Source organism: Crotalus tigris, unplaced genomic scaffold, assembly GCF_016545835.1.
Source record: "Crotalus tigris isolate CLP2741 ecotype Arizona unplaced genomic scaffold, ASM1654583v1 scf7180000017833.3397121, whole genome shotgun sequence".
Lineage (NCBI taxonomy): Eukaryota > Metazoa > Chordata > Lepidosauria > Squamata > Viperidae > Crotalus > Crotalus tigris.
In genome coordinates this window covers 1,904,981-1,932,502 of record NW_024096661.1, presented here as the reverse complement: position 1 = coordinate 1,932,502, position 27,522 = coordinate 1,904,981, and the positions used below count along the sequence as shown (strand labels likewise).

The window sequence follows — 27,522 nt, the reverse complement described above, 5'->3', positions numbered from 1 at the left end:
GATTGTTTCAAGCTAGGGGGGAGGGGTGTTGTGTCCTGAGCCTGCAAATGCAGGCTCGGGACGTTGCAATAGACCCGGGCCTTGCAGAAGCTGCCCGGGACCAGACTGAGTGGCGCTGGCTTTGCGCGCATGCGCAAGGCGCAAAAAGTGCCTGTCTATGTTGCCATTGTGTCCGGGGATCTGGGTGTATAAAAGGAGGCCTGCGTGCCTTTGCTCGTTGTTAGAGTTTTGGCTGAAAACATAATAAAGAGTTGTTCTGGAAATATGTGTCTTCATCATTCGCCATTACTGCGAGGACTTAACAGTTTGAAAATCCCTGCCACTGACGTAGGAGGATTTATAGGTTTAGTGAAAATTGCTTTCTCCACTGTCCAGATTAAACATTGTGGGATGCCTTTTTTTCCCTCCTACCGGTAAACATCCTCCCAATAACCAACAGACAGATCATGTTTTAAAAAGATAAAACAAACCTTCATTTTGCTTTTTTTCTTCTTCCTTTGTTTATTTTGTGGCATAATTCTGGATGCAAGAACAGCTATCATGTTGACGATTTATAAAATGCATTCAAGCATCTTCTTGCTGTTTTGTGGATGGATTTTATTTGGAGAATGCAAAGCTAATGGAAAAGAAATCCATGAAGTCTATAAAAAGGGCAGGTGAGTGAAACCCCCAAAATGAAAAGTGATGCAGTTTTCAAGAGACTATACAGCCCACATTTAAGACATCCAAACATCCATCTCTTGTTTGTATTAAAAATATTTCTTGTAAAAGTATGTCTCTTTTTGATGTGATAAGTTTATAATCAACACACTAAATAAATATAAATCAGTTTAATTTCACATGCACATTATGGGGAAGGAATTCAGGAGAGATTATTTGATAGCAACCAATCAACCATTTAATTTGATGCAATTAGAATAATTAGACTAAATGAGAAAGTAATGCACCCTCTTTTCTCTCAGTTTAATATTTTGAATATATTTTTCAATCCATTCACACCAAGTGAAAATGTCTCTTGTGTCAAACATTCATGATACGTTTTTTTTCCATACATCATATATTTTATTTTCTGGGTATAAATTCATTACAATTATTTAACATTTTCATTATCATAGAATTATTACATAATTTAGTATTTTAAAATATTTGAACAAATTACTTCTACATTCCTGATCTAGATATGTTTCTTTTTCTACCAAGGACATATAGTTTCCTTGAGTTTTTAATGTCAATATGTTGTTGAGGATATTAGTAAAAACTAAGGATTTCCATTTTGCATGAGTTCAGTATGTCATATTTGTGCTTCTATACATTGGTTCATAATATTATCACATTTAATAAAAACTATAACCTAAGAAATATAGTAAATAAGGTTGTGATTATTACAAGACAAACTCTTCTGAACTCCATGGAACATACAGAATTTGTACCATCTTTATGTGCTGTAAAGTGTCCATTATACTTGGAAATTATTTTAATTAAAAAGACATTTACTGTGACTTCCCCAATCATTCTTCCAAATGATTTAGGCAGATCAAAATTTTGTTCGTGCAAAGAGATTTAATGTAGTGAATTATTAGTATTAATTGCTTGAATTTTTAGATAAGTTAACTTCAGGAAATTTCAAAAAGATAACCCCCATTCCCCTCCTGTCCTACCAGCATTTTGCATCCAACATAGCCTCCCTGAAGAATTCTAGTTAAAATGAACAAGGAATAAGTTACCTACCATATAAAATAGCACCAAAGGGAAGTTGTTGAAGTTCCTGATTATTTTATTTATCTGAGTCAATTAAAAATAGGACTCAGTAGAGGGTTTCTCCTCAAATTTGAAGAAACATTATTTTATAAAGTGGAATTCAATGTGAAATATTTTTTTAAAGAAATTGTCCTAAACCAGCCTCTTCCAACTTAGTATAATATATCTCCAGGTGTATTATACTAAAAAAACCAACAACCCAGGTGCTGGCTGTGAATTGTCATCTGCTATATCTTGGAGATGCCAGGTTGGGACACATCTGTCTGAAGAGTATTGCCTGCAAAGTCAAGTTCTTAAAAGCAAAATTAAACTGAAGAGGACTGTAAAGAATTCTGTAGCTGGCAAAATAAGTCCTTTGGAATCTTTATTACTTAATTTTTAAACTGTTCATGAAAATGGTCATAGAAATAGCAAGGCCAATTTAAGGAGACTGCAGCGTATGTAGCTGTAGGTTGAGGAACAGAAGTTTGAAGCAAGCTAGAGGCACATGAACGTACACACATGCTTCCCTGTGTCCATCATGTGTACCCGAGAGCAGAATATTTACCTGAGGCCAATGAGATTTTCAAGCAGGCTGCTCTGTTTATTAGCTAATGCAGCTCCATGTTAGGCAAGATATATATCAAACTAAGAGGGTTTTCAGAGAACCAAGTCTTCTTACAGAATAATACTGCTCTAATGTTGGCCAATGAGGTCATTCTCCTAAGGTAGCTTTTGTAGTGTGACTTGTGTAACCCATATGTTTCTTCAAGACACATGTTCAATTTTTAGTTCAGACTCTGTGAATATTTCAATATAAATACATAGTTTCAGCATCTCAATTTGCAGGAACTCTTGTGTAGTATTAATCTAGATTTGGGGGAGGTAGGGTTCCAAACAGTGGTGGCATTCAAATATGTGAACAAGCAGTTCGCTGTGTGGATATTGCTTCCGGAAGTCCATTCTGGGCCTGAGCAACAAAAAATTAGCTACCAGTTCTGCCGAACTGGTGCAAACTGACTGAATCCCACCACTGGTTCCAAACCTCGTGTTGTATTGGACCTCCAAATTCTTTAAACCAGCCTCAATTGCCAGCATTGATTTATCATGGGGAATAAACATTTATTTCTATTTAAAACTGCGTACCCTGCAAAGATGAAGCTCCCCGAGGTACAGGAATGCTAATAGTCTGCTGGCTGAAAATCAGGGTCAGAAAGTAGCAATCAACTTCACCTCCGGAAGATTCACCTCTAAGAATGGACAAATCACCCCAGGATGTTTGGATTGACCCATTCTATGGAAACACAGTGTTCTGGGACAGATGGCCTTGTTTTGTGCTCATCTTATTTTCTCATATGTGATTTTATAGTATTGCCCAATCAGTGATGCTCTATCAATGTTTCTCAACCTTGGCAACTTAAAGACATGTGGAGTTAAAGTCCACATGTCTTAAAGTTGCCACAATTGAGAAACACTGCTGTAAATCATTAATAGAGAGAGGGTTTATACTGACTCAGTGATGGTTAGAATATGATTTACTAATGTATAAATGGTGTCTGAAAACAGGAAGCAGAGATTTTTCTATATTTTAGGTCCCTAATCTTCTGAGTTCCTAAGCTTCTATTGGTCAATGCCTGTTCAGAGTCATTGCAAGACTGTTTCTTTCCCAAGACTGGATCTCTGTCCATATGGTCAGTGACTCATTTCAGCCATTGACACAAATACATTTAAGCCAGGGGTGGATCCTTCTGCTGTGCCCCTAAAGTTTTCTTCTGCACAGTCATTCTGCACAGGATGCCTGAATGGCTGCTTGCCTCTTAGCACTGTTTATGAAAGTTGGGGAGGGGGCAAATTAAAAGGGAGCAAAAGGAATGGGGAAGATGAAAATAGTTTGGAATATGGAGGCAAAGAGGTTGCCTTAACTATCTCAGCTAATCTTTTCTTTCTTACTGGTGCAAAACATTCCTTCAACCTGCATTGTGCAAGCTGCATTTGAAAAGAGGATTCACATGTAATTGGACTTTATTGGAATTGCATACTGGCACTGAATAGCTTATCTTTTATCCTTAAGACGACTTTCATACTAAGATTAAATGAGATTTTGTATTAAGGCAGGATATAAATTTCTTTCTCTTCCTCCTCATCTTCTGAGGTATGGATAAGCTTGCAATTCTTGAATCCTCTCTTAAAAAGAGCAAGCACACCAGAAAGCTTTCACTTAGCCATAATTTGCCTTTTTCAGTCAAAACTATAAGCTAGCTTTAGTGCAACTATGATATTAAACCATGGTTTAAGATTGGTTGAATATCTCCCATGCTGCGGACTATGTTTTCCAAATTGGATGAAACTGGAAATTATAGTTAATTGTAAGCTCCTTATTAAGCCAAGAACTTAGAGCAACATATCGTTGACCTTTTGTGAGCTAAGTTAAGAAAGGTCAGTCTGATTAATACAGTACCTGGAATGGAGGTCACTGAGATATTTCTTGATGATAGATTAGGAAAGTAGAGAAAAATCCAAGAAGGCAGTGGAAATTATTGTCCCAACAGGCATTCATAAATTACATAACATAACTTTTATCTTCAACTGGCATTCTAAAATACCTAAAAATGAGGGGTCCTTGGTGCTCTCTGAGCTTGGATGCTTTCTTCCAAATGTTTCATTACCCAAACTAGGTAACACCATCAGTACTAGCCAGAGCTTTTTTTGTCATAGAACAGTCAGAATGGAGTTCTGGCACCTTTTTGGGATGGTACCTTGTAGAGTAGGCGGGTTGTATGACATGGGTGAATTCCGGCACCTTTTTTTTTTTTTTTACAAAAAAAGCACTGGTATTAGCAGGGATTGGGGTTTGCTCTCATTTTATATTCAAACAAGCTAATAGTAAACAGCCCAACCAAAGAACGTCCAAGACCACCCATACCAACAGTGACAGGGCAAACCACTAGAATATAAAATGAGAGCAAACCCCACTCTCTACCAGCACTGATCACGTTACCTAGTTTGGGTAATAAAATGACTGCAAGAAAACAACCAAGCTGAGAGAGCAACAAGGACCCCTTATTTCAACCCTGAGCTACAAATATTCTTTCTGGGGTATAAACATGTATACCCCATGTAAGCAGATTCAGACATTTAGCATACCCAACATGTTGTTGTTGTTGTTAATTGCGAAGTGGTGTCCGACCCATCGCGACCGCATGGACAATGTTCCTCCAGGTCTTCCTGTCCTCTACCATCTTCTGGAGTCCATTTAAGTTCACACCTACTGCTTCAGTGACTCCATCCAGCCATCTCATTCTCTGTCGTCCCTTTCTTCTATTGCCCTCAATCTTTCCCAGCATTAGTCCCTACTCCAGTGAGTCCTTCCTTTTCATTAGGTGGCCAAAGTATTTGAGTTTCAACTTCAGGATTTGGCCTTCTAAAGAGCAGTCGGGGTTGATCACTTCTAGGACTGACCGGTTTGAACGCCTTGCAGTCCAGGGGACTCGCAGGAGTCTTCTCCAGCACCATAGTTCAAAGGCCTCAATTCTTTGGTGCTCAGCCTTTCTTATGGTCCAACTTAATACCCAACATAATGTTACTTAATTTTCTAGCAGAGCTTCTCAAATTCCTAGTCAGGATCAGAGCTCCTTTTGATTGGATGATTTTGTTATTGGAAAATTGCAAGCAAGCCTGTTATAATTTAGTGAGTTAAGAGCTTGACATGAACTGCTGAAAGAAAAACTTAAGGAGCCCTGAAGTTTGTTTCCTTGTTCCCTGTGTGCAGGGCGACCAAGTTTGCCAAAGAATTGAGGGATCGGATGGGATACTGAGGGGTGGGTGGGAGAGAAAGAACAGAGTTTCCTGCTGCCACAAAGCAGATACACTTCTTTCCTCTGCTGCCATGGGAATCCTACTATGACCCAGATTGCATCTATTTATATCTCTCTCATTTTATTATCTGTTTTCATCCTCCCCTTCACATCCAGCTGTCATTTCTATTAAACTACTATTGTCTAAGCCCTTTGGTTTTCATACAATGAGCTCAATAATCTACCATAAGCAATGGGAGGATGAATATCTACAATCTTTGCCTTCTTGCTTCCTTGTTATTCTCTTCCTCCCCCAAACATCCTTGGCATTCTGTATCTAATAATGTCTTTCCTCTTGAAATGGCCCTTGCTATGGCATAGAGAATGAAGTTTTTTAGGTCCTTATCCCTTGAGGGATGTGTTGGAGACCATCCTCCAAAATAAAAACAGGGAATCAAAATGAATGGGGCTATCACTAAAATAAAATATTTGCTGTTTTAAGACCAAGGCAATGGATCTGATCTGATAAACCAAATATTGCTGACTTCATAATGAAAGGTGGGATATGCAGTCCAGTGATGAGGAAGGTTTTAATTTGTATCTCCTCTTCCGTGATTGAGCAGAGGAAAATGACAAGGAGATCCAGTTTTCAACAAATCCTTTCCTCTCTGCAGCTGGCACTTTCTGCAGTCTTAAGATTCTCCCAGTTCCCCACACAGATTTCTAGAGGATCCAAGAAATGGATCCACAAAAGTCACCTCCATCTTCCACCAGCAAGAGTAGAATCCTTGCTGTACCAACTGAGCCATTTAATTCAGATTAATAGTGAACCATCAATGGAAAACTAGAAAGATTCAAAGTACTGTATGGGAACTGATGTCACAAGTGAAAAAGATTTTTTTAAAAAAAGATCAGTAGGGAAGTGATGTTTCAAGGAAATAACTGAGCGATATTCCCTCAAGAATTCGGCGTCAGGGTTAACGATCTCTCAGAGTGGCCTGCAAAACAATAGCTATACTTATAGTGAAACTTAGAATGTGCCTGGATAAGCAGAGTTTTGCAGTTCTGCAGAATATCATTATTATTACTCTGCAAAACACATATTGAGTCTGAGTGGTGGGAAGGGTTCAGGTTCTCACCTCTGAGTTTATGTCTTCTACTGTCTAAAAAATATGTATGCTTTCTATTTTTTTTTAGTAATCAGTGAGCAACAAAAGGAAAGATGTAGATCTAGATCAAGGCCACCCTGGCATAAGCTTTCAGGTTCATATAGCAAGAGGAACAATCTGGTAGTGAATTACAAAGTCTTTCTAGAGTTCCCCCGAGTGACCAGATTGTGTTTTGTTTGTCAATGTCATGCTGTTGGCGTAGGGTGTGCAAGTTATGAATTATGGTTGAGTTCAGGTGTTCATAAGTGGATTCAATTATCCTTTCCCCAATCTTAAATGTCATTATCATTAGAAAAAAAATGAAGATTTTGTTGTTTTGCACAAGCATCTCAGCAACAGCAGTCCCAAATTGGATCCTTGATTCACAAACAAGATATTATAAATACTCCTTTACACCTAGGATATGCTCAAATAACCACCTTAGGGGAATTACCTCCAGCGTATGAGGCTTAGCCTGTACACACTTGGCACTGCCAAGTCTCTCCCTGCTGTGGACTTAGATTACACTGGGATTGATTCATAAACTTTGCTTTGTCTCTTGACTTGACATGTTGATTAAGTTTAAAGCATACATTCAGTTTTATGGGAGTTCCTAAATATTGTGTGGTTGTTCTTTCTGTTTTTATAGCCAGCCACAAAGACAGAGAAGAGAAACACACGGAGCATCACACAAACAAGGCAGGTATGGAATTAAAATTGAAGCGATAAACTTAAAATTGAAATTCTTATAGCTTCTTTCCTTTCTTATATATATAAAAGAGAAACTAGTAGAATGGTTCTGCTACTTTAAATTCTGGATTTAACAGTTTGATTGGAGGGAATGAGATTATTTTTTTAAGGTGGCAATACTACATGTATTATTTTACTAATTTCAAAACTTCGTAAATTATACTCCTGCAGCATATCGGAGAATTCCATTTCATTCTTCCCCCTAGTCTGCCATTCTCAAACAAGATACCTACCAAACCAAGGGTCTATGTCCCTCCAGATGGTGTTCTCCAACTCACATTAGTTTGTTAACATCTGGAGGTTCCCACTTTCGTAACCCCTTCATGGGATCAACTATTTTCCTTATTAGAATAAAAATTAAAAATATGGATTGATTTCATAACTGTGCTAATTCAGGAGATGGACAGCTAACACACTAGGAAGCTTCTAGGCCAGGGACTGTAAAACTGCAAGGCATTTTTTATTTCTTCTTTTGTTGTGTTGTATTCAATGTATAGTGGTCTAAAATGTGAATATTATATACACAGACAGAAATTCTAATAAATGAATAGAGTTCAGTCCGTGGTCCCACACCTCATTTCAGGCCATTTTCTAAAACTGAACAGTTATCTGGGTGGAAGAATGACAATCAGTTGGTTGCCCTTACAAAGAATATGTAGTACAACACCAACTAAATTCTGGATATCTTCCTTCCTATTTTGATTGGGGATATTTACATGTAGCAAAGCAATTTGAACCTACAAAGGCTCCCTATTTAGATGTTTTTCAGGCTGGGGAATAGTGGCCTTTCGGTTATTTCAAATTACGGCTCACAACAATTCTTCCCACAAAGACTGTTGCAACTCAGGAATTCCTTGGCAGTCACAGGCTTTTTTTTTAAGGACTAATTTACACATGTAAGTACTTTGTTTGAATGCTTCACATTACAACTCTGCTTAGAAAGCAATAGAAATTATGGATTATTGGGTTCGAAGCAGCAAGGGATAGAATCACTTCTGCTAGGCCGTCTCTTCAATCTCCTACCCTTTTAACAGAATGTGGTGCCTCAGTCTAGAATCCAACCTGCTCTTCCACTAACATAACTGTTTCTACAGTCAGACTGAGAAAGGGGCAATGTAGACAACCCCTAGAAGGTATTGTGCAAGGGTGTGGGGAGAGGTTTCCAAGAGAAAAAAACAACCACTTTCTTCATTTGAGTGTGCAGCCTGTGCTCCTACGAAGTACACTTGTACATTGTCAAAATAAAGCAAAACAGGAGCAGAGATTTGAACAAGATTTGCATACGATGTGTCAAAGATAGAGCTGCAACATGGTAAATAACTACTATGGTTTAAATAGCATTCCTTGTTTCCATCTCAGATATGATTGTAGCCAGAGTTCAGGTACTTCAGATGACACTATGGATGAGCAATTTCTAGACAATTGTTATCTTCTTAATTCTCAGAACGCTCTCAGACACTTTGTTTTTCTAGTGTTTGGCTACTATGCTCCCAGCTCTATTGAGTTCATAAAGTGTATTCATATCTTTTTTTGGACTGCAGCTATTATGCATAGTTCTTTAATAGTTCCCCTTAATCAAATTGTTGCAAAATTATCTTAGAAATTCTTTACAAGTGCCACTGTAATGTTATTTGTTCCTCTCTCTCCAGTGCTATTGTTTGGCATATCATTTACTATGTTATCATTTTTATCATTTTCCCCCATGTGGCTCCCACATATTCAAGGATTATCTGATGCCCCTGGTCTTTTCAGTGAAGTCAGGGACTCTATTCTCATTTTTGGAGAAAATCCTCATTTTTTAAATATTTATGGATATTGTTCATCAATACAAATATGAAAAACGTATTCCTACCCCTCTGATATGTGCTGATTCCTTGGGGGCCCAACTCCCAAACTAAGGAATAATTTGTTGTATTGTATCTGTTGTCTCCCTGCCATGTAGCCCTATACTTAAACGAAGTCCCGATATCACCAAATCACCACTGATAAAGTCAGAACAACTTCTCAAAATAGATGACCATGACTTCAGCATGCGGCCAGGCTTTGGAGGTAGGATAGAGGAAGTTTTCCTGATAATATATTTTTTTCCTCCATTGCTTCTTGAAAAAATATTACATTGATTTTGCACAAAAATGAATAGGAAGAATCACTGTATCCTGTGAAATGTACAGTAAATGTTTGCTTAAATAGGGGATAATTTTTTTTCCTGACATAGTTTTTCAGATTGTGGGCATTTTTTGGAAGAGATGATTGTAACTCGAAGGCATCCATTTCTAACCTGGTATTCTTGATATAAGTTTAAATTACAGTCTTGAAGGGTACAAGGATTGCTAATATTTCAAGACAGACAGAAATGTTGCATTAGTTTTTTTGCTCACTGCATTCTGGTACTGAGAAATTTACTGATTGAATTTCTACCTGTTGTTAAGCTGAAAAAACTAGGTGGTATTAATATGGGGGTGTCATGGCAAGGAATTTGGGAAAATGTTTAACATCTATCTGAAGACATTAGGCGAGGCCATTTCCCAACATGGAGATAAAAATGATTAGTACAGTACTAATAGTCCTCAGGTTAGGACCATTCAATCAGAGACTATTCAAAATTATGACAGCTCTGAATGAGAGGGACTTATGACCACTCCTCAGAGTTCTGATTATTGCAATGTTCTGAGGTCATGTGTTCATGATCCACGTGCTTGGCGCCCAGTAATGATTACAATGTCACAGTGAGCCTTCGTTATTACAATTTCTGGCATTTCTTGCTGGCTTCCAACAAGCAAAATCAATGGGGAAGTGAACAGTAAGTTTGAAGTTTTGGTCATGTGAGGTCCTTGTTTAAGGACACATGTAGTCCTCACTGGGATTAATAGACCTGCTGTCTGTCAACGCTGCAAATATTTTAAGAAAATAAATGCCTGGAAGTTCTTTGAAGTGTTTCATTAGCCAGAACCATAACACCGTCAACAAGCAACATGGTTATTAAGTTACATTGTGATTTATGACATTGTTTATCAACCACAATTCCAGTCCCAATTGCTGTTGAAAGTTGAGGACTACCTGGATGCTGACGATATTAAATTGTACTGTGGGCATACATGCACTCCTTAGCCAGACTTCTCAGGGAAAAAAGCTGCAGTAGTGTGAGCGATTTACAGGAACATCTTGTGATTTTCCTTGCCAGCTTCCCCACTGACTTTTTGAAATCAGCAGGGAAGGTCACAAATGGCAATCAGCTGGCTACGAGATACTGCAACTGTCATAAGTGTAATCCAGTTGCCAAGTATCTAGATTGTGAACTGTGAGGTGCCAGGAGACTATGAATTATAGTCTAATTTTAGGCATGCAAACCAGCTGGTTTTCATGCCTAAGACAAGACTATAATTCATAGTCTCCTGACAGCTCACAGTTCACAATCTAGATGCTTGGTAACTGTAGTACACTTATGACAGTTGCAGTATCTTGTCACTGTCTCTCAGCCCAACCCTCCTCACGGGGTTATTGTTGTGAAGAAAGTAGGAAGAGGAAGTAAAAGTATTATCTATTTTTAAAGTAAAAATGATGGGATAAAAATCTAATAAAATCTAATCAAAGAAGTTCAAATGATCCCTGAACAAATGATAATTAATGACTACCTGTCCTGTGATATTTATTTTTGATTTTATTGGTTTTGGTTCCTAATGATGTTTTCCATCAAGAGTCCCAAACTGTGAATGGGAGACCTTAAAAATTCTATAAATAAAAAAAAAATAGGCACTGCTTTTACTCTTTTTAAACATCTAGCCCAGGGGTAGGCAACCTTGGCTCTTTTATGACTCGTGGACTTCAACTCCTAGAATTCCTGAGCCAGCATGAGAGAAACCTTGGCCCCCCTCATGACTTGTGGACTTCAACTCCCAGAATTCCTGAGCCAGCATGGCTCAGTTGAAAACCTTTCCCTTTCCCCTCAGCATGGCTGGCTCAGGAATTCTGGGAGTTGAAGTCCACGAGTCATAAAAGAGCCAAGGTTGCCTACCCCTGATCTAGCCTAATGGTTGACATAGATATCCTCTATGTTTATCCAGGCCCTGCAATTCCTGTTGGAGTTGATGTACAAGTTGAAAGTCTGGACAGCATCTCAGAGGTTGACATGGTAAGTATCCATTTTATGACTCAGAATGCAAATGGATAATTGGAATATGATTAATTTAGTTCATGAATACACCTGGGATTCCCTGGACTCTGACATTTATTGAAATCAGCATTGTCTGGAGTAGTCAAGAAGGTAGTTTTTTGTACATTCAAATGTATTTACAAAAGTAATTCAGGCAGGGTCTTTGGGAACAAGTCAGTCTCCTGTATCATAAATTCATCCCACTCCCATAAATGTTCATGAAATTCAATATAAAATTAGCAACATTAGATCCAGAAGTATGCAACTAGATGTTCCAGAATCACCCTAAAGCTCTATACAACTCCCTAAAGTTTCATTCAATTGTAATTATTAATAGCAAAGAAGGGGTTAATTATTATAAACATGGCTGGATAATAATTGTATCAACAATATTTAATTTTCAATAAATATAAATAAAATGGAATCTAATTTAGGTTATGCTTGAACCTAATGCTTTTTGCAATGCCATTCAAATGCCACTCATAAATCTTGGCTCAGAAATACCTGAACATAACAGAAAACATTCACAAGTGTTACAATCGTTTGAGCACATTTATAAACAGGGGAACTCCCACCAGAGCCTCCTGCAAGAACATAGGAGCTGCTGGCGTCACTTAGGAGCATTTCTTCTGCTTCCATGCAGGGAACCCTATTTATTGTAAGATTAATGTAACATTATGCAGGGATTGAAATTTGCAGTATCAAAATGGCTTCTGTTTTAGTTTTACTCATGTAGTTGTTTTTATATATTTTTTAAATTACAGATAATTACCATTCAATCAAATATTTTAACAGTTTTTTTCTCATTTTTAAAGTAAATGAGAATTTTTAAATTCTTTTTCTAACTGTTTACTCCATTAGGTGCTTAAACGCTTAGTTTTTTGTATTTTTAGTATTTGCCATATGTGATTAAATAATATTTCTGGAAAAAAAGCTAGGAATGTCAATGAAAATGTTTTTTTTCAATTTTTTTTATCTTAATTAGGATTTCACCATGACTCTTTACCTGAGACATTACTGGAAAGATGAAAGATTGTCATTTCCAAGTACCAATAATCAAAGTATGACATTTGATGGCAGACTTGTGAAAAAGATCTGGGTGCCTGACATGTTTTTTGTCCATTCAAAGCGTTCCTTTATCCATGACACAACGACAGATAATGTGATGCTTCGAGTACAGCCAGATGGGCAAGTGCTTTACAGCTTGAGGTAAGATGTAATTGTAATAATAATTAGTCAAAGAAGCAGAAAAAAATAGATCAGCTCATGCAAGAAGATCACACCAATTGGTCATAAACAATGACATGATAACAGTTGTCAAAATGATTCACTGGAACATCTGTAAAAATTATCATCTGGCAGTAATGAAAATTGGCAGGAACATGTAGTTGAAAAAGTAGTAAAAAATGAGCTAGCTAAAATAATGTGAGATTTCTGAATACAAACTGATAAAGTTTTCGCACATAATGTACCAGATTTAACTATGGTTGAAAATAAAACAAATGTAGATAATTGATGCGGTAATACCAGGGGATAATAGAATAGAAGTCAAAGAACTGAGAAGATCATAAACTATCAAGATCTGAAAAGTGAAGCTCAAAGATTATCGCATAAACCGGCAGTTGTGGTCCTAATGGTTATTGAGACACTGGATGCCATTACCAAAATAGCTTGGATGTCATTTAGAAAATTTGCTCATTGACAAAATTTCCATCCATCAGTTACAAAAGGCCACATCGCTTGGATCAGCACATATACTGCACTGATACATTACAATATCCTAAGTTGTTGGGAAGAACTCAATGTATACAAAGCCCAACATCAACTAAAGAAATGGCAAGTGTGATTTCACATTCTTGTGTATATAACTGTAATTTAAACTTTTGTATGCTAACTGACTCTCAATGACTGTTGGTAGCTTACAACAATCAAAAAAATTATAATCAAATTAATTTATTAAAATTATCCTTCAAATTGTTGTTACAAATTAAAAATATTGATAAGATGGGATTTTGAAGGTTGCACACTGAAGGGAGTCAGAAGGAATTAAAGAGTATAATTAAAGGAGAAGAACACTTAAATGCGACTTGCTAACACAGGGTGGAGCAAAATGCTTTAACATTTAACATACTGAAAGGTATTTGTGCACAAAGAACTCAGAAGTTAATTTTAAGAATATCTGCCATCATAGACAGAGTATGTGTAAATAATGTTATGAAAGAGGAACAAATTCTACTGGACAAGACTGAAATTTGAATTGAATTTGAAAATGACAGGCTATAAGAATGATCTAGAAAAAGATGATATACTATAGCTATATGAATGAATCTGGCTGATGTTTCAATACTTAAAAAGGACTTACAAATAACAAACTGGAAGAGTGACTTGGATAATTTTCCTGTATCTATTAAAGTGTTGAAAGACTTGGTAAAAAAGAACAAAGGAAAAAGGAAATCAAATCAAGTTATGAGACATTATTTGAAGAAACTAAGAATCAAGATTGTTAAATATAAAGGGAAGGAATATAAAGGTAGTTTACTTGATCATGGTTAAAACTGATATTGTTATTTCTGGTAACCATTAATGGACTTTTGCTGACAAGGAGTGGATGACAAAGTTTTAAGGATTTGTTTATGGGTAAAAGATGAAATATTGAATGAAGGATGTTATACCTTAAGGAAAGATGATAAATTGTTAAATTATTTATATTTGTTGTAATGAAGGGGAAGTTCTTTCAGTGTTTGTTTTCTCCTTATATTCGTTTTCCCTATTTTTTATATTCTCTTTTTATTTTTTTCTGCACTATATTTTTTCTTTTTATTCTTTGAATTTTTTTTGTAGTTTCCACTAGTTTTTATTTGTATAATTATAATTTTTAATAAAAATGTTTTTTAAAAAAGAAAGTGCTAGATGAGATCACCTGGTGGCAGAGGGTGAGACAGAGCTTTTGATCCCTTAGGCCAGGGATGTCAAGCTCACAATATCACGTGACGTGTCGCGACGTATCACAACTTTTTTGCCACTGCCGATAATGGAGTGGGCGTGGTTTCGCTATGATGCATTCGGCCCGCGGGCCGGCAGTTTGACACCCCTGCCTTAGGCCAACCAAGTGATGCTGTGGTTATTCTTTCTTAAGACTGGGTGGCTGTGGGTTTTAAGGGCCCATGTTTTTCCATCCTTGCTTATGAATGAGGTTGCAGTATTATGAACAGAACTGGTATACAGTCTGGGGATCCTCCTGGACTCATAACTCCTTTTTAAAGACTAATTAGCAGTTGTGGCTGGGAAGGCTTTTGTAGTTTTACTTTGTGAGCCAGTTGCTTCCTGTATTGGAAGCATTGTTCATGGTCACTCATGTTTTAGACACCTCAAGCGGATTACTACAATGTGCTCTAAATTTGATTGTCTTTGAAGACCATCTGGAAACTGCATCTTGTCCAGAATATGCTGCCACTGTGCATATTGGCACACCTCAATACATCCATGTTACACCTCTGTCCTGCAGGCTGCATATCTTTACTCAGGAGCAAATTCCATTATTTAACTAGAGTTTATTCAATATTTATACTGCTACTTTGGATATTGCAGTTCTGGGTGTGTATCTTGTTGAAAATAATGGAAATTACTATAACCAAGCAAGAACAGAACGGCATTGTTTATTATGCAGCATCCCATTAAAACTTGTTAAAAAAATGGAATGTGGACCTAACCTGCATTATTCCTCTTTTCTTCACCCATTTCTCATTTTAATAGTAACACATATTTACTGTGTTCCTAGGGTCACTGTAACAGCAATGTGTAACATGGATTTCAGTCGCTTTCCCCTTGACACACAGACATGTTCCCTGGAAATTGAAAGCTGTAAGTAAACAGTACTTAAAAACCATACATTGATTGATTCCTTAAAACTGATTTCTAAGTAGGTTTGCATGTTATTTTCCCAGAAAGTGTTTTAATACTGTAACTGATGTTGTTTGCAGATTCAGTTTTCTTCTTCTTCTTAGTCCCTAAGGATCTGTGTTTAGACTGATTAGCTGTTTCACATAAAACTGACCAATTTTTTTTAAACGTTTTGTTTTAAAAAAGTAAATACTGTAGCCTGTAATGCAGGTTTTAGCAATCTGGTAATTATAAAACAATTCCTTTGCTTACTGATTTGTTATGGCAATAGTGACAATAAGGTGTTATGTTGAAATTAGATGTACAATTTTTTTTATTTATTTAGCTTATGGCATCTAGAGAGGATATAAATATATATCATGACAGAGAGAGGGGGGGGAGAGTGTACAGATAGTCCTCAACTTATGACCATAATTGAGCCCAAAATTTCTGTTGTTAAGTGAGACAGTTACGTGACTTTGCCCCATTTTACAATCTTTCTTCCCACAATTGTTAAGTGAATCACTGGAGTTTTGTTAAGTTAGTAACACAGTTGTTAAGTGTATCTGATTTTTCCACTGACTTTGCTTGTCAGAGGGTCACAAAAAGTGATAATTTGACCCTGGGACACTGCAACCGTCATAAATATGAATCAGTTGCCAAGTTTCTGAATTTTGATCATGCAATCACAGGGATGCTGCAATAGTCGTAAGTGTGAAAAGCGGTCATCAGTCCTTTTTTTCAGTACTATTGTAACTCTGAACAATCACTAAATGAACTGTTGTAACTTGAGGACTATCTGTATGTGGACAATAAAATATACAAGATAAAATATTATTAAGATAAAACCATAAGAAAATAAGCATAATATGACATCATAAAGTCACAGTAGGATAGATGTTATAATATGGGGACTGCAGCCAAGAAATTAAAAGACGCTTGCTCCTGGGGAGGAAAGCTATGGCAAATCTAGACAGCATACTAAAAAGCAAAGACATCACCCTGCCAACAAAAGTGTGTATAGTCAAGGCCATGGTTTTTCCAGTTGCAATGTATGGATGTGAAAGTTGGACCATAAGAAAGGCTGAGCGCCAAAGAATTGAGGCCTTTGAACTATGGTATTCAAACCGGTCAGTCCTAGAGGAGATCAACCCTGACTGCTCTTTAGAAGGCCAGATCCTGAAGTTGAAACTCAAATACTTTGGCCACGTAATGAGAAGGAAGGACTCACTGGAGAAGGGCCTAATGCTGGGAAAGATTGAGGGCAATAGAAGAAGGGGACGACAGAGAATGAGGTGGCTGGATGGAGTCACTGAAGCAGTAGGCGTGAGCTTAAATGGACTCCAGAAGATGGTATAGGACAGGAAGGCTTGGAGGAACGTTGTCCATGGGGTCACGATGGGTCATGCATGACTTCACAATTAACAACAACAACAAAGAAAGCTCATTATCTAAGATATGAACTGTAGACTACCTCCACAATGGTATAGCCCAGGCAACATTCTACTTTAACTAAGTGGCTGAAAGTCTACACACATGGCAACCAAACTGGATATTGCATCTCTCACAATCAAAAACTACAGAGGTAGCAATTAGATTACAACAGTTCTTTTAAGAACTCACTGACAAATGATATTAGATCCCAGATCTATATTTTGCAACTAAACATAGAAGACTTAAGTATATGTACAGTGATTCATATTAAGTACTACATGAAATGGTAGCTGTCCAATTTCACAATTAGGAAATGTTTCCAGCTTTTTGTTATGCTGCCATCAATAATATTCAAGGGATAGAACTTGCCCCTCATCGTTAGTATTAACAGCATTGATTGGACTACAATTGCATTGGGAAGAACTGCTAGTGTGTTTATAATAGCAAGAACTAAATTATGATGTATGTGAAATAGACTGAGAGCTGAAATATAAGACATTACACTACAGATACCAGGCTGATGAGGACTGCACTAAGCTCTGTGCTGTATGTTATCTGGATTCATTGCCCAAAATATTTCCTTCCTCTGTAGATGCTTACACTGAAGATGATCTCATGCTGTACTGGAAGAATGGGAACGAGTCCTTGAAAACAGATGATAGAATATCATTATCTCAGTTCCTTATACAAGAGTTTCACACTACCACCAAACTTGCTTTTTATAGCAGCACAGGTAAGTGCACTTGGATCACAAAGCTTACTTCTTCATGCTTTTACAATGGGAATTAATTTGTTTTCTTTCCTACAAAAGCTCAGCAGATGAACCTCAAGCTCAGGCTTGAACTGCACATCTCTATCAGAGAGTTGTAACTTGGTGTTGGTTGGATTCATAGCAAGGGGAGGAAGAAGGCCGGTCTGTCTGTCACAAATACCCACACCATCTGGCCAGGCCTCTCTTTGGGATCTTCACACTTTGCAGGTGTTCCCCCCTCTCTTCCCTGGAAAGAGTGCCACCTCTACTTAAACAGGAAGATGTATGTTTGACACACCATTATACATATTTTACAATTCTTCAGGTATTAAATTTCAACAATACATCATCTCATAAAAAATCTCTTTCAAGTTACAATTCAGTGTACATTTCAATCCTTTACTCCACGTATTCTCGCACTGATCAAGTGTTACATTTTCCAAAGGTTTTTTTTGCTCATTTAATCATACATTCTTTAACTTAATTATCTTCTATATTTATTTTCAATAATAATTTATACATCTTAGCAATAACATGGTCAGGGTTAGTATATAAATTCACTTCAAGTCAGATTATTACTTTCCTCACTACCGCTTCTACTCATGTCACTGTACCTGTGAACAAGGCATAGTTCCTCAGTTCCTATGCTATATGTTTCCGCACTCTGTTCCTGTGGAAAATGTGTGCCAACCACAATCTTTCACCATCTACTGCAAAGGTCACAGTTCTTCCTTCTACTCAGTATTTCTCAGCAGACATCGCCTTTATTTTAATTGACTATCAAAGAAATATGTTTGATTTATACAGAAATAATTATTAAGATATTTTTTCCTTTCACAGAATCAAGGCTGCTTGCTTCTCATTTTGCTGTTGTAAATGCTCTTTTACATCCAATACTTTTCTCATGTGATTTCTTAATTGTCTTTTGGGTAGTAACCCACATTGATCATCATAAATGAAATCCTGTAAAATCTTTTTTAGTTTATCAGCCAATATTGTTGCGAATATTTAATAAACATTATTCAGCAACTACATTAGTCTATAGTTCTTGGCTGAAATGAGACCATGTTCTTCCATTAGCAATATTGGCTTTTTCCAATATTCTGGCATAGCAGACCCTTGCAAAATGGAATTCATCACATTTTTAAGAGGTATAAAAGTTGATCCTCTAAGCATTTATAATATGAGTTCACAACTCATCCAGACTTGGTGCTTTCCCACTTTTAATCTTTTTGTATAGCTTTTGATATTTCAAAGCTTGTTCATAATTTGTTACTGAAGTTGTGAAATTTTTGATAGACTCTGTTTTTTCATGTACTCATCAATCTTTTTCAGAGAAACTTCCTGTTATACAAATTTAAATAGAAGTTATGAATACTGAATAATCACATTATCTGTTAGTACAATCTTGCCTTTCTGAATCCTTAATATTGTTTTCTTTTCTCTCTCCTTTCTCACTTCATATGCCAACCATTTCCCTGGTTTATCTTCAAATTCAAAGTGTTTCTATTTCATATAGTTTAGTTTGGTCTCTATTTCTGTTACGGTTAGTATAGATAATTGTGGAGGTAAGAGTTTAATTTGATATAATATAACAAAGTCTATGATGCTTTCTGTAAAACTATTTAATTTTCCAACTCTTTGACATCCATATGATACCAATTCTCAAGGAAGTTTTAGGCCTTTCTGGAAAGGTAGTATATTATCTAGAGTTGCCATTTTTTTATTTCCAAGAATCTATTTTTGCCAAATTGTCCATCAGGCCAAAAAAGGACTTTGGTAACATTATTTTACAGGTTTTACTAAGAAAGAAGATGTAAGGTATATAATCCAATAAGATTATGTAACTTAAATATTCACAAATATAAGATTTCCTTGGCAAGATTAAGGATGCATTCAAGAACAGCTTTATAATTGCTCATCAGGTACTTACAAATGGAGTGCTGAAAGATATAATAACTCGGTAAAATGAGGACCCAGACTGTTGGGGGCAATACGCTGACTCTGTAAACCACTTAGAGAAGGCTGCAAAGCACTTTGAAGCGGTATATAATAGCTGTTGCTATTGTCTGAAGGCTGCAAAGCACTGTGAAGTGGTATATAATAGCTGTTTTTATTGTCTGAAGAAATGTTTCAGTCTAATGAATTCTAAACATGTTCATATAGAAAGGCTGGAGAGAAGAAAGAACAGAAATCATTCTTGTACAAATAGGACTCTTAGTAGAACTTAATGGGAGTAGGGCATTTCTATTTGGCAAAATGTCACTTTCACCTGTTCCAGTGCGAATGAGGGCATTTTGACATCAAGAAGTGTCAAAACAATTGCAACAATTGCTTCACAGAGATAGAGGACATGGAGACTTTCCCCCCCCTTTTTCATGAGATACAAAAATATTTACAGGAATTAAGGGGGGGGGGAACAGATCTATTTGCAGCAGACTATTTGATTTCATTAAACCTAGGTAAATCAAAGCTCAATTTTTATAAACACCTTCACTGAATCCACAGGAGTTCTAAATATTACTTGCATGTTTGTATTATTAAAGTGGAAAAATGTCCCTTTTTGGCGATAATTCAAAGCATAGTACTATGAAAATAAATACCGTAAGAGTTCCATGTTGTTGATGTGGTTGTTATCATTGGTACTCTTCACTGAGATCTCGTTTTTCCTCTTTCTCCTGCAGGCTGGTATAACCGTCTCTTCATCAACTTCACATTACGACGACATATCTTCTTCTTCTTGCTTCAGACCTATTTCCCTGCCACTCTGATGGTCATGTTGTCTTGGGTTTCTTTTTGGATAGACCGTCGTGCTGTGCCTGCAAGAGTTCCCCTAGGTAAGAGATGGAATCTATCTCTGCTTTATTTAGAAGAATTGCAATCTAGGACAGCATGTATTGACAAATAAACTTAGTTGTAATGTTTTTACCTGTTCTCTTCTTCCCTATAGGAAGTCTTAGCTAGTCTATGGATAAAAAACAGGTGGGAGCTGATGATAGATAGATAGATAGATAGATAGATAGATAGATAGATAGATAGATAGATAATCACATGGACTAAAGCTATGTAGATTTAGCCATTTGTATTTAAAGGGGATTATAAATTAGTTGCTTATTTGAAAACAATATTAAGTCCAATGAGTTTTATCAGAGTTAAGTTTGCTTCAAACTGCAAATGTGAGATCCCATCCAACAAATTATTTTCTCAAAAATAGGTCTTGCTGTTTTCAACGTCTTACTTCTTCCACCAAAGTGTGTCTAGGATGGCAATCCTAGTCTGGTTCTGTTCCCCCAAAGCAGAATTAACTATCCTCAAGGCATCTATGCATCAATCTGGGCAAAATCTGGGTGTGTACAAACAGGCTTTAAGTTTAAGTTTCCCCTAAAAAGACAGAAGCACGAATAAAGATGGCAGATCATCAATATAAATAAAACCAACTTCTTTAAGTCAACATGTTTTTTTTCTTAAAGAAAAGCTACCCCTTTGATGAAATAAATGCATTATTTAAAAATGGGTATCTTCAAGTGGATAATTGTAATATCCTTAGGTATCACGACGGTACTGACCATGTCTACCATCATCACTGGTGTCAATGCCTCCATGCCTCGAGTTTCCTACATCAAAGCTGTGGACATTTACCTCTGGGTCAGTTTTGTGTTTGTCTTCCTCTCAGTATTAGAGTATGCTGCAGTGAATTACCTGACCACGGTGCAAGAGCGAAAAGAACGGAAGCAATGCGAGAAGGTAAATGTTACTGTCATAAGGAGCTGGGTGAAACAACTGAGATATTAATGTGGGGTCCTTGGTCTCTCTGAGCTTGGTTGTTTTCTTGCAGATATTTCATTACCCAACTAGATAACATCATCAGTGCTAGAAGGGAGTGGAGTTCTGATGATATACTGTATATCCTAGTCGGGTAATAAAATGTCTGCAAGAAACCAACAAAGCTCAGAGAGCACCAAGGATCCCAAAATTCAATCTTAACCTTCAAATATTCTGCTGCTTTGGTAACATATTTATATAGATGCATAAAATGTTTTTTTAAATAATCTAAATATTTAAATTTAAAACAAAGTCATATAAAATTATGGCAGGAACTGACAATAACTAATAGATGTAGTTATGTCCATTTGAATGCCATTCCTTCTTCTTCCTCCACAGCTTTCTTGTGCTTCTGCAATTTCACAGCCAAAGCAAATGACTGGGATGGAAGGCAGCTACAGTGATGGAGAAGTAAATGATTTAGGACAATATGTGTCTGAAAATGGAAGCAAAGAAGACAGAATGATGGTTCAGTTGGGTCTTGCATCAGAAGGAAATTCAAGTAGGAGGAAAGTCCAGAGATATAGCAGCATGAGAATCGACACTCATGCCATTGACAAGTATTCCAGAATAATATTTCCAGGATCATATATTTTATTTAATTTGATATATTGGTCCATTTTTTCATAGTTTTCTTCTTTAGCTATTTTTTATGTTCTTCTAATAACATCATGCATGAATTATCAAGTAAATTTGAAAGTGGAAACTGAATGTTCTTCGTTCTTCCTGAATAAGTTTGGTACTTTAATATGAATATTACTTAAATTGCTCTCCTGATCATTTTCTTGTGGTTTCAATGGGGAATGGCAAAGAGAAGAGAAGAGAAGAGAAGAGAAGAGAAGAGAAGAGAAGAGCCTACCTTTTGCAAACAGTGTTTGCATTTTAAAAGACATGTACTAAATTATTACTAAAGGACAAAAAAGGCAAGAAGATATTTTAAATTTCTCATTTGAAACTTCTAATTATGGCATTTTTATTTCAGTTACAGAAATGGACTATATTTTAAAATTTTATTTTCATTTGTAAATGTATTATGTGCTATTAAGTCAGTATCAGTTCTTAACAACCATATAGATACCAGGATGATCTATCCCCAATCTGGCTTATCAGATCTTCAAACAATGTACCCATTGCCACTTTAGTTGTGTCTATTCACTTTGCTGCTGATTGTCCTCTTTTTCTCTGTCCTCCTACATTTCCCAAAATTATTGACCTCAAAATTTGAGCATTTTAGTTTTGAATAAGAACTTTGCATTGATTTGTTCTAAGATCAGTTTGTTTTCTGGCTATTCATGGTATTCTCAGAAGTCATCTCCAACACCAAAGTTCAGAAGCATCGATATTATTTTTAAAAATCATAAATCAAAAAACTCTTTGTAGATAAATTAGAAATGTAGATACTCTACAGCTACTCTACAAGATTTAATAACCTTAAAAGAAGTGTAAATGTTAAGCTTGTAATTATTTTGCTTAGAATTTTCTGCCTTAGTAAAGAAAATATTTTTTTAATACTTTGATATAGTACTTCGAAACAAACAGAATACCTAAAGGTATTATGAAATGTTAGAAAAACATTTTATGAAGTCCATTTACTGAATTATCAATATTGCTGGTGCCTAAATTGAATGGGTTTTTTTGTTTAAATCAACGAATCTGACATTTTAAAGGAGACATACATGTATATAAAAATGGCATCAGCTTTGAGGATTGCTCTGATGCATCTTATGGGATTATTGTAAGCAGTATCAAGATGACATGTTCTATTTAATTGAATCCTTTTTTTTTTACTACAATGCCCTGTGGCAAGGGTGATGAACCTTTGACCATATAAATGTTGAACTACATTTCCCCAGTTCCTTGGGCTATGTGGACTGGGATTGTTGGGGGTTGTGATCCAATGGCACATAGAATGTCATAATTCCCTGTTTCTGAGTCTCAAAAATGTGTCAGCTTAATATAGTCATGAATATTTAAAATACTGTTAACAGTTATATATTCTGATTTCAGCAGAAGGGTTCCTTCTATGAATATGAGGTTTTTGGACAACAATGGATGAAACAGCACTAGGGTGGCAGAGATCACTGACACTGAAAGCTCCCTTTCTTTTTAGAGTGACATTGTTGCACTGGACAATATTTTTCCGACTAAAGACACAGTGGGAAAGAAGCAGCTGTTTAGTCTCCAAGCTCTCCATTGGATATATCACATGACCTTAAATATAAAGAAATATTGTTTACATGTTAATTAAAAATTAAGATGATGCATTGAATTTTATGTAAGCATTAAAACAGAAGCTAGTATTTTTTTTCTAATCAATTTTCAAATAAATAAATGTTTTTATTCAGATATCACAATCCTTATGTTTCAAATCCAGGTGGGTTTTGAAACATTGAAAGAACACTTTAGTTTTTTGTTTTTGGTGTGCAATCTTTTTTCTTTTTTGCTAGAAGACCTGTTAATATTTAAGAGCAATAATTGTGATCATAAAGTAATTAGCACTTTGGAAGAGCTAGAACCAAGCAGATGAATTATTCCCAATTTAGACTTATATTTCACCTGTAGAGATGGCAGAAACATTGTAAGGACATAAATATACATGAAATGTCTATACATGTCTGCATACACATTTAATAAAATAGAACTAGGAGATTTAACTTTCTATTCAGGCTTTTAAGATGTGTACATTAGATACAATCCTGTAAGAATCTTCAACCCTTAAGAAATAGGTAAGGAAAATGAAACCTAGGGTAAATTTATGCAAATTTATTAATTGCAAATATAATGTTATTCGCATAGAATCATCTGAATCATCTAAATGCAAAATTTCAATTTATTTTAACTCTGAATTGTACCCACAGACCTAGCAGGTAATAGTTAAAAAAAACCCCAAAATATTTGTGCCAAGACCAGCATTTACTCTCTCACATTTCTTTTTCTGCTAAGAGCTTTGCTTGTCTGAAACTTTGTTCCCGTAAGCTTGGTACAAAAATTACATTTACTGCAGTCATTGCCATAACATTTTAGTTGTACACAAGGACTATCTATGTACTTTTGATCCTGAAAATAAATCAAAATATAAACTATGTATGTCAACAGAAGAGAATATTCGTAACTCAGAGTTGAACTGTGGAATCTGTGTTGTCCTCTGAGCTTGATTGTTTTCTTACAGATGTTTCATTAGCTAATAAGTAGTGAATGTATACAGTTTTGCTCTTTAGTGACTTTCATTAACCTTTCAACAAACAGAAATATGATGCCCAAATGAAACCGAATTAACACTACTTAGTGAATAGCTCTGTATGGTTCAGAGCAACTGAACCAATATCAAAATAAGGATTAATTCCAGGAATATCAGTGGAACTGCTTTATTTTAAAAACAAGGCAAATGGTTTCAAATCAGTTAATTTATACAAAGATGCATGACACTTCAAATCCATTTGTTCTTGATCGTTGTCTTGGTTGTCTAAGCCTATGGGAAACAAAGTCCAACATCTGAAATAAGAAACATTCTTTTCCTGATTTTGTAGCAAAACCTGTTACTATTAACTTCAATGAAACTGTATTTTTTTTGAGCAATAGATTTATTGGGTATTACCTGAAGTCACTGACACTCACCTATTGTAGAAAAAAAAACCAATTCAAGTCGTTAATAAACAGATAGTTTTAAAAAAGCATCTCAGGGGATTGTAAATTTTTTTGCTTACACACATGCTTTTTTATCTTCAAACAAATAAGAGAATTATGAGTCATCAAGTAATTTTCAACCATATAGATTTTTCATGTATTTTTATTGAAAAATTTTACATAGATAACATGAAAATACTGTATATACAGAAAAGTTAAATATAAAAGTAAAAAAGCAATAAAGAAAAAACTAAAGAAGCAACTTCTGATTTTCTTTGCTGCAGTTACAAATAAAATTATTATCCCTCTTCCATCTTTCATATCACATTATAGAGATTCCTTCTGTCCCTTTTTTAATTAGCAAACCCAAAAATCACCATTTCACTTTCAGTATTTCTCCATTATTGGGCAAACATAGATTTTTCTCTGTGATGATCTGTCCCTAACCTGGTCTTTTAAAGGTGCACTCAGTGCCATTATAATTAAATTCATCCATCTTTCTGCTGGTCATCCTCCTCACTTTTTCCACTTTTTCCAGCATTGCAGTCTTCTCCACAGTTAGGTCTTCATGTAATATGAACCAAGCATGCTAATTTGAGCCCAAATCATAGAAAAGGTACTGTACTACAGTACCAAAAAGTTTTGTTTAGCGCATTCCAAAGAATTCAGAATTGTCTTGTCAATGGCAGACTAATAAGGTAGAGGGAATGATGCTTGCCCATTTTCATTTATTTATGAATTCTGTCTCTCGTATGCATATACAGAATACCAATAAGAGGAATGATTGCTATAAATGTTCTCCTGATTTGGGGATATGGTGAAAAATGGTGGGTTTAGGAGCCTTCATATACAAAATCAATTTCCAGATGCTGCTTGCCTACCTCACCTCATATATTTGACAGGGAGCATCTTGTTCTCCAGCACAGAGAGACATTTCCTTTTCTGTGTTCAGAATTTTTTCTTATCTTGGCAAAAGAGAACAGACTATCCCATAGCACCTCTGAAATAATGTTCTATGTAGACTTCTGGTCATCTGGCATAATAAAAATACATTATTGAACATGTTCATTCTCTTTATTGAAAGAATGAATAGGAATCCCATGATCTTCCCACATTAACAATCAAAAGTCTGTCTTAACAATGAACCAGCATATACAGCTTTGTCAGAAAACTCCATACTAATGTTGTCTATTTTCCAAGCTTTTTTTCTGAAGCACATTGTAAAAATCTGGATAACTGATGTAGTACTGTACTTAGAAAGTTACAATAGAAGCACACACAGTGATAAAATGAGGTCTCGGATTCAAAGCGTATATTCTAAATTAAACTAGAATTCATCTGTTTTAAGTGGTACTTTTAATAAAATTAAGGAGTTTTCCAAACCATTTTAAATCTGATTTCTTATATTGAGATAGATCCCTTCGGTCACGCAACTAGAAAGCCACGATTAAGATTGATTTATCAATGTTCAAGTATTGCAAAGGAACCTTTCTGAAGCTATAAAAATATATAACCTGAATACTGGATTAATCATGTCTGGAGTAGAACAGTCCTGTGTAGTGTTGTGGTTAAGATGCTGGATTAAGAGCAAAAGGTCCAAGGTTGTTTAGCTTATCAATCCTTTCTCAGCCAACCTCCCTCTAAGGGTATTCAGGGAGGAAATAGGACAGAGAATTATGTACACTGACCTCAGCTCATAGATGAAAAGAGGATATACATCAAATAAAAACTATACAAGCAATGAATGATACTAATTACCTCCCTCAGTAAGCCAAATTTGCTTATCTTTCTGCCTTACTATTATAAATGAAATACCATCAACAGTTCTACTAGTGTCAGCAAAAAAATTGAGGATAATAATAATAATTTTTCCAAAGCACCTGAAGGCAGGACAAGAAGCAACGGGTGGAAACTAATCAAGGAGAGAAGCAACCTAGAACTAAGGAGAAACTTCCTGACAGTGAGAACAATTAATCAGTGGAACAGCCTGCCTCCAGAAGCAGTAAATGCTCCAACACTGGAAGTTTTTAAGAAGAGACTGGACAGCCATTTGTCCGAAATGGTGTAGGGTTTCCTGCCCGAGCAGAGGGTTGGACTAGATGACCTCCAAGATCCCTTCCAACTTTACTACTACTATAATAATAATAATAATAATAATAATAATAATAATAATAATAATAATAATAATAAATAAACAAAGAATAACTGAGCATCTAGAACAGCACAAAAACAACAGAATAAGGCTGCCTGCATTGAAGCTTGTTTCAAAGAAACAGCTAGCACAAGCATTAAAAGATGCAAATACTGCAATAGCAAGTATAAGCACCAATTCACTGCAAGAAACAAACCAACTAATGTACAGCACAGCTGCAGTTATAACTGAATACCTGGGATGCAAAATCAACAAAGAAGAAAAACAAACAAACAGTGCAT

At 35.9% G+C, this 27,522-nt stretch overlaps 1 protein-coding gene across 4 annotated transcripts; it reads left to right on the top strand.

Annotated features, from left to right (window-relative positions):
* Positions 1 to 400: 400 nt before the first annotated feature.
* On the top strand, positions 401 to 26,991 carry LOC120307888 (gamma-aminobutyric acid receptor subunit rho-1-like). 4 transcript variants are annotated; one of them, XM_039343110.1, is made up of 10 exons: positions 401 to 656; positions 7,329 to 7,382; positions 9,372 to 9,478; positions 11,491 to 11,558; positions 12,709 to 12,788; positions 15,358 to 15,440; positions 17,485 to 17,625; positions 20,328 to 20,480; positions 21,191 to 21,387; positions 21,805 to 26,991. In XM_039343110.1, the coding sequence occupies exons 1-10, from the start codon at positions 541 to 543 to the stop codon at positions 22,093 to 22,095; spliced, it is 1,290 nt and encodes a 429-aa protein (XP_039199044.1). In that variant the 5' UTR covers positions 401 to 540; the 3' UTR covers positions 22,096 to 26,991. The 4 variants fall into 4 exon arrangements, with proteins under 4 accessions (XP_039199044.1, XP_039199043.1, XP_039199042.1 ...); XM_039343109.1 differs by having other exon boundaries at positions 12,565 to 12,788; positions 21,317 to 21,387; XM_039343108.1 differs by having other exon boundaries at positions 12,565 to 12,788; positions 21,191 to 21,288.
* The last annotated feature ends 531 nt before the right edge of the window (positions 26,992 to 27,522 follow it).

Bases quoted from the DNA above. Each gene is read 5' to 3' on its own strand.
- LOC120307888 (XM_039343107.1), top strand. From the start codon at position 541: ATGTTGACGATTTATAAAATGCATTCAAGCATCTTCTTGCTGTTTTGT. The intron at 657-7,328 runs GTGAGTGAAACC...CTGTTTTTATAG, and splicing joins GAAGTCTATAAAAAGGGCAG to CCAGCCACAAAGACAGAGAA. The intron at 20,481-21,190 runs GTAAGAGATGGA...TAATATCCTTAG, and splicing joins GCCTGCAAGAGTTCCCCTAG to GTATCACGACGGTACTGACC.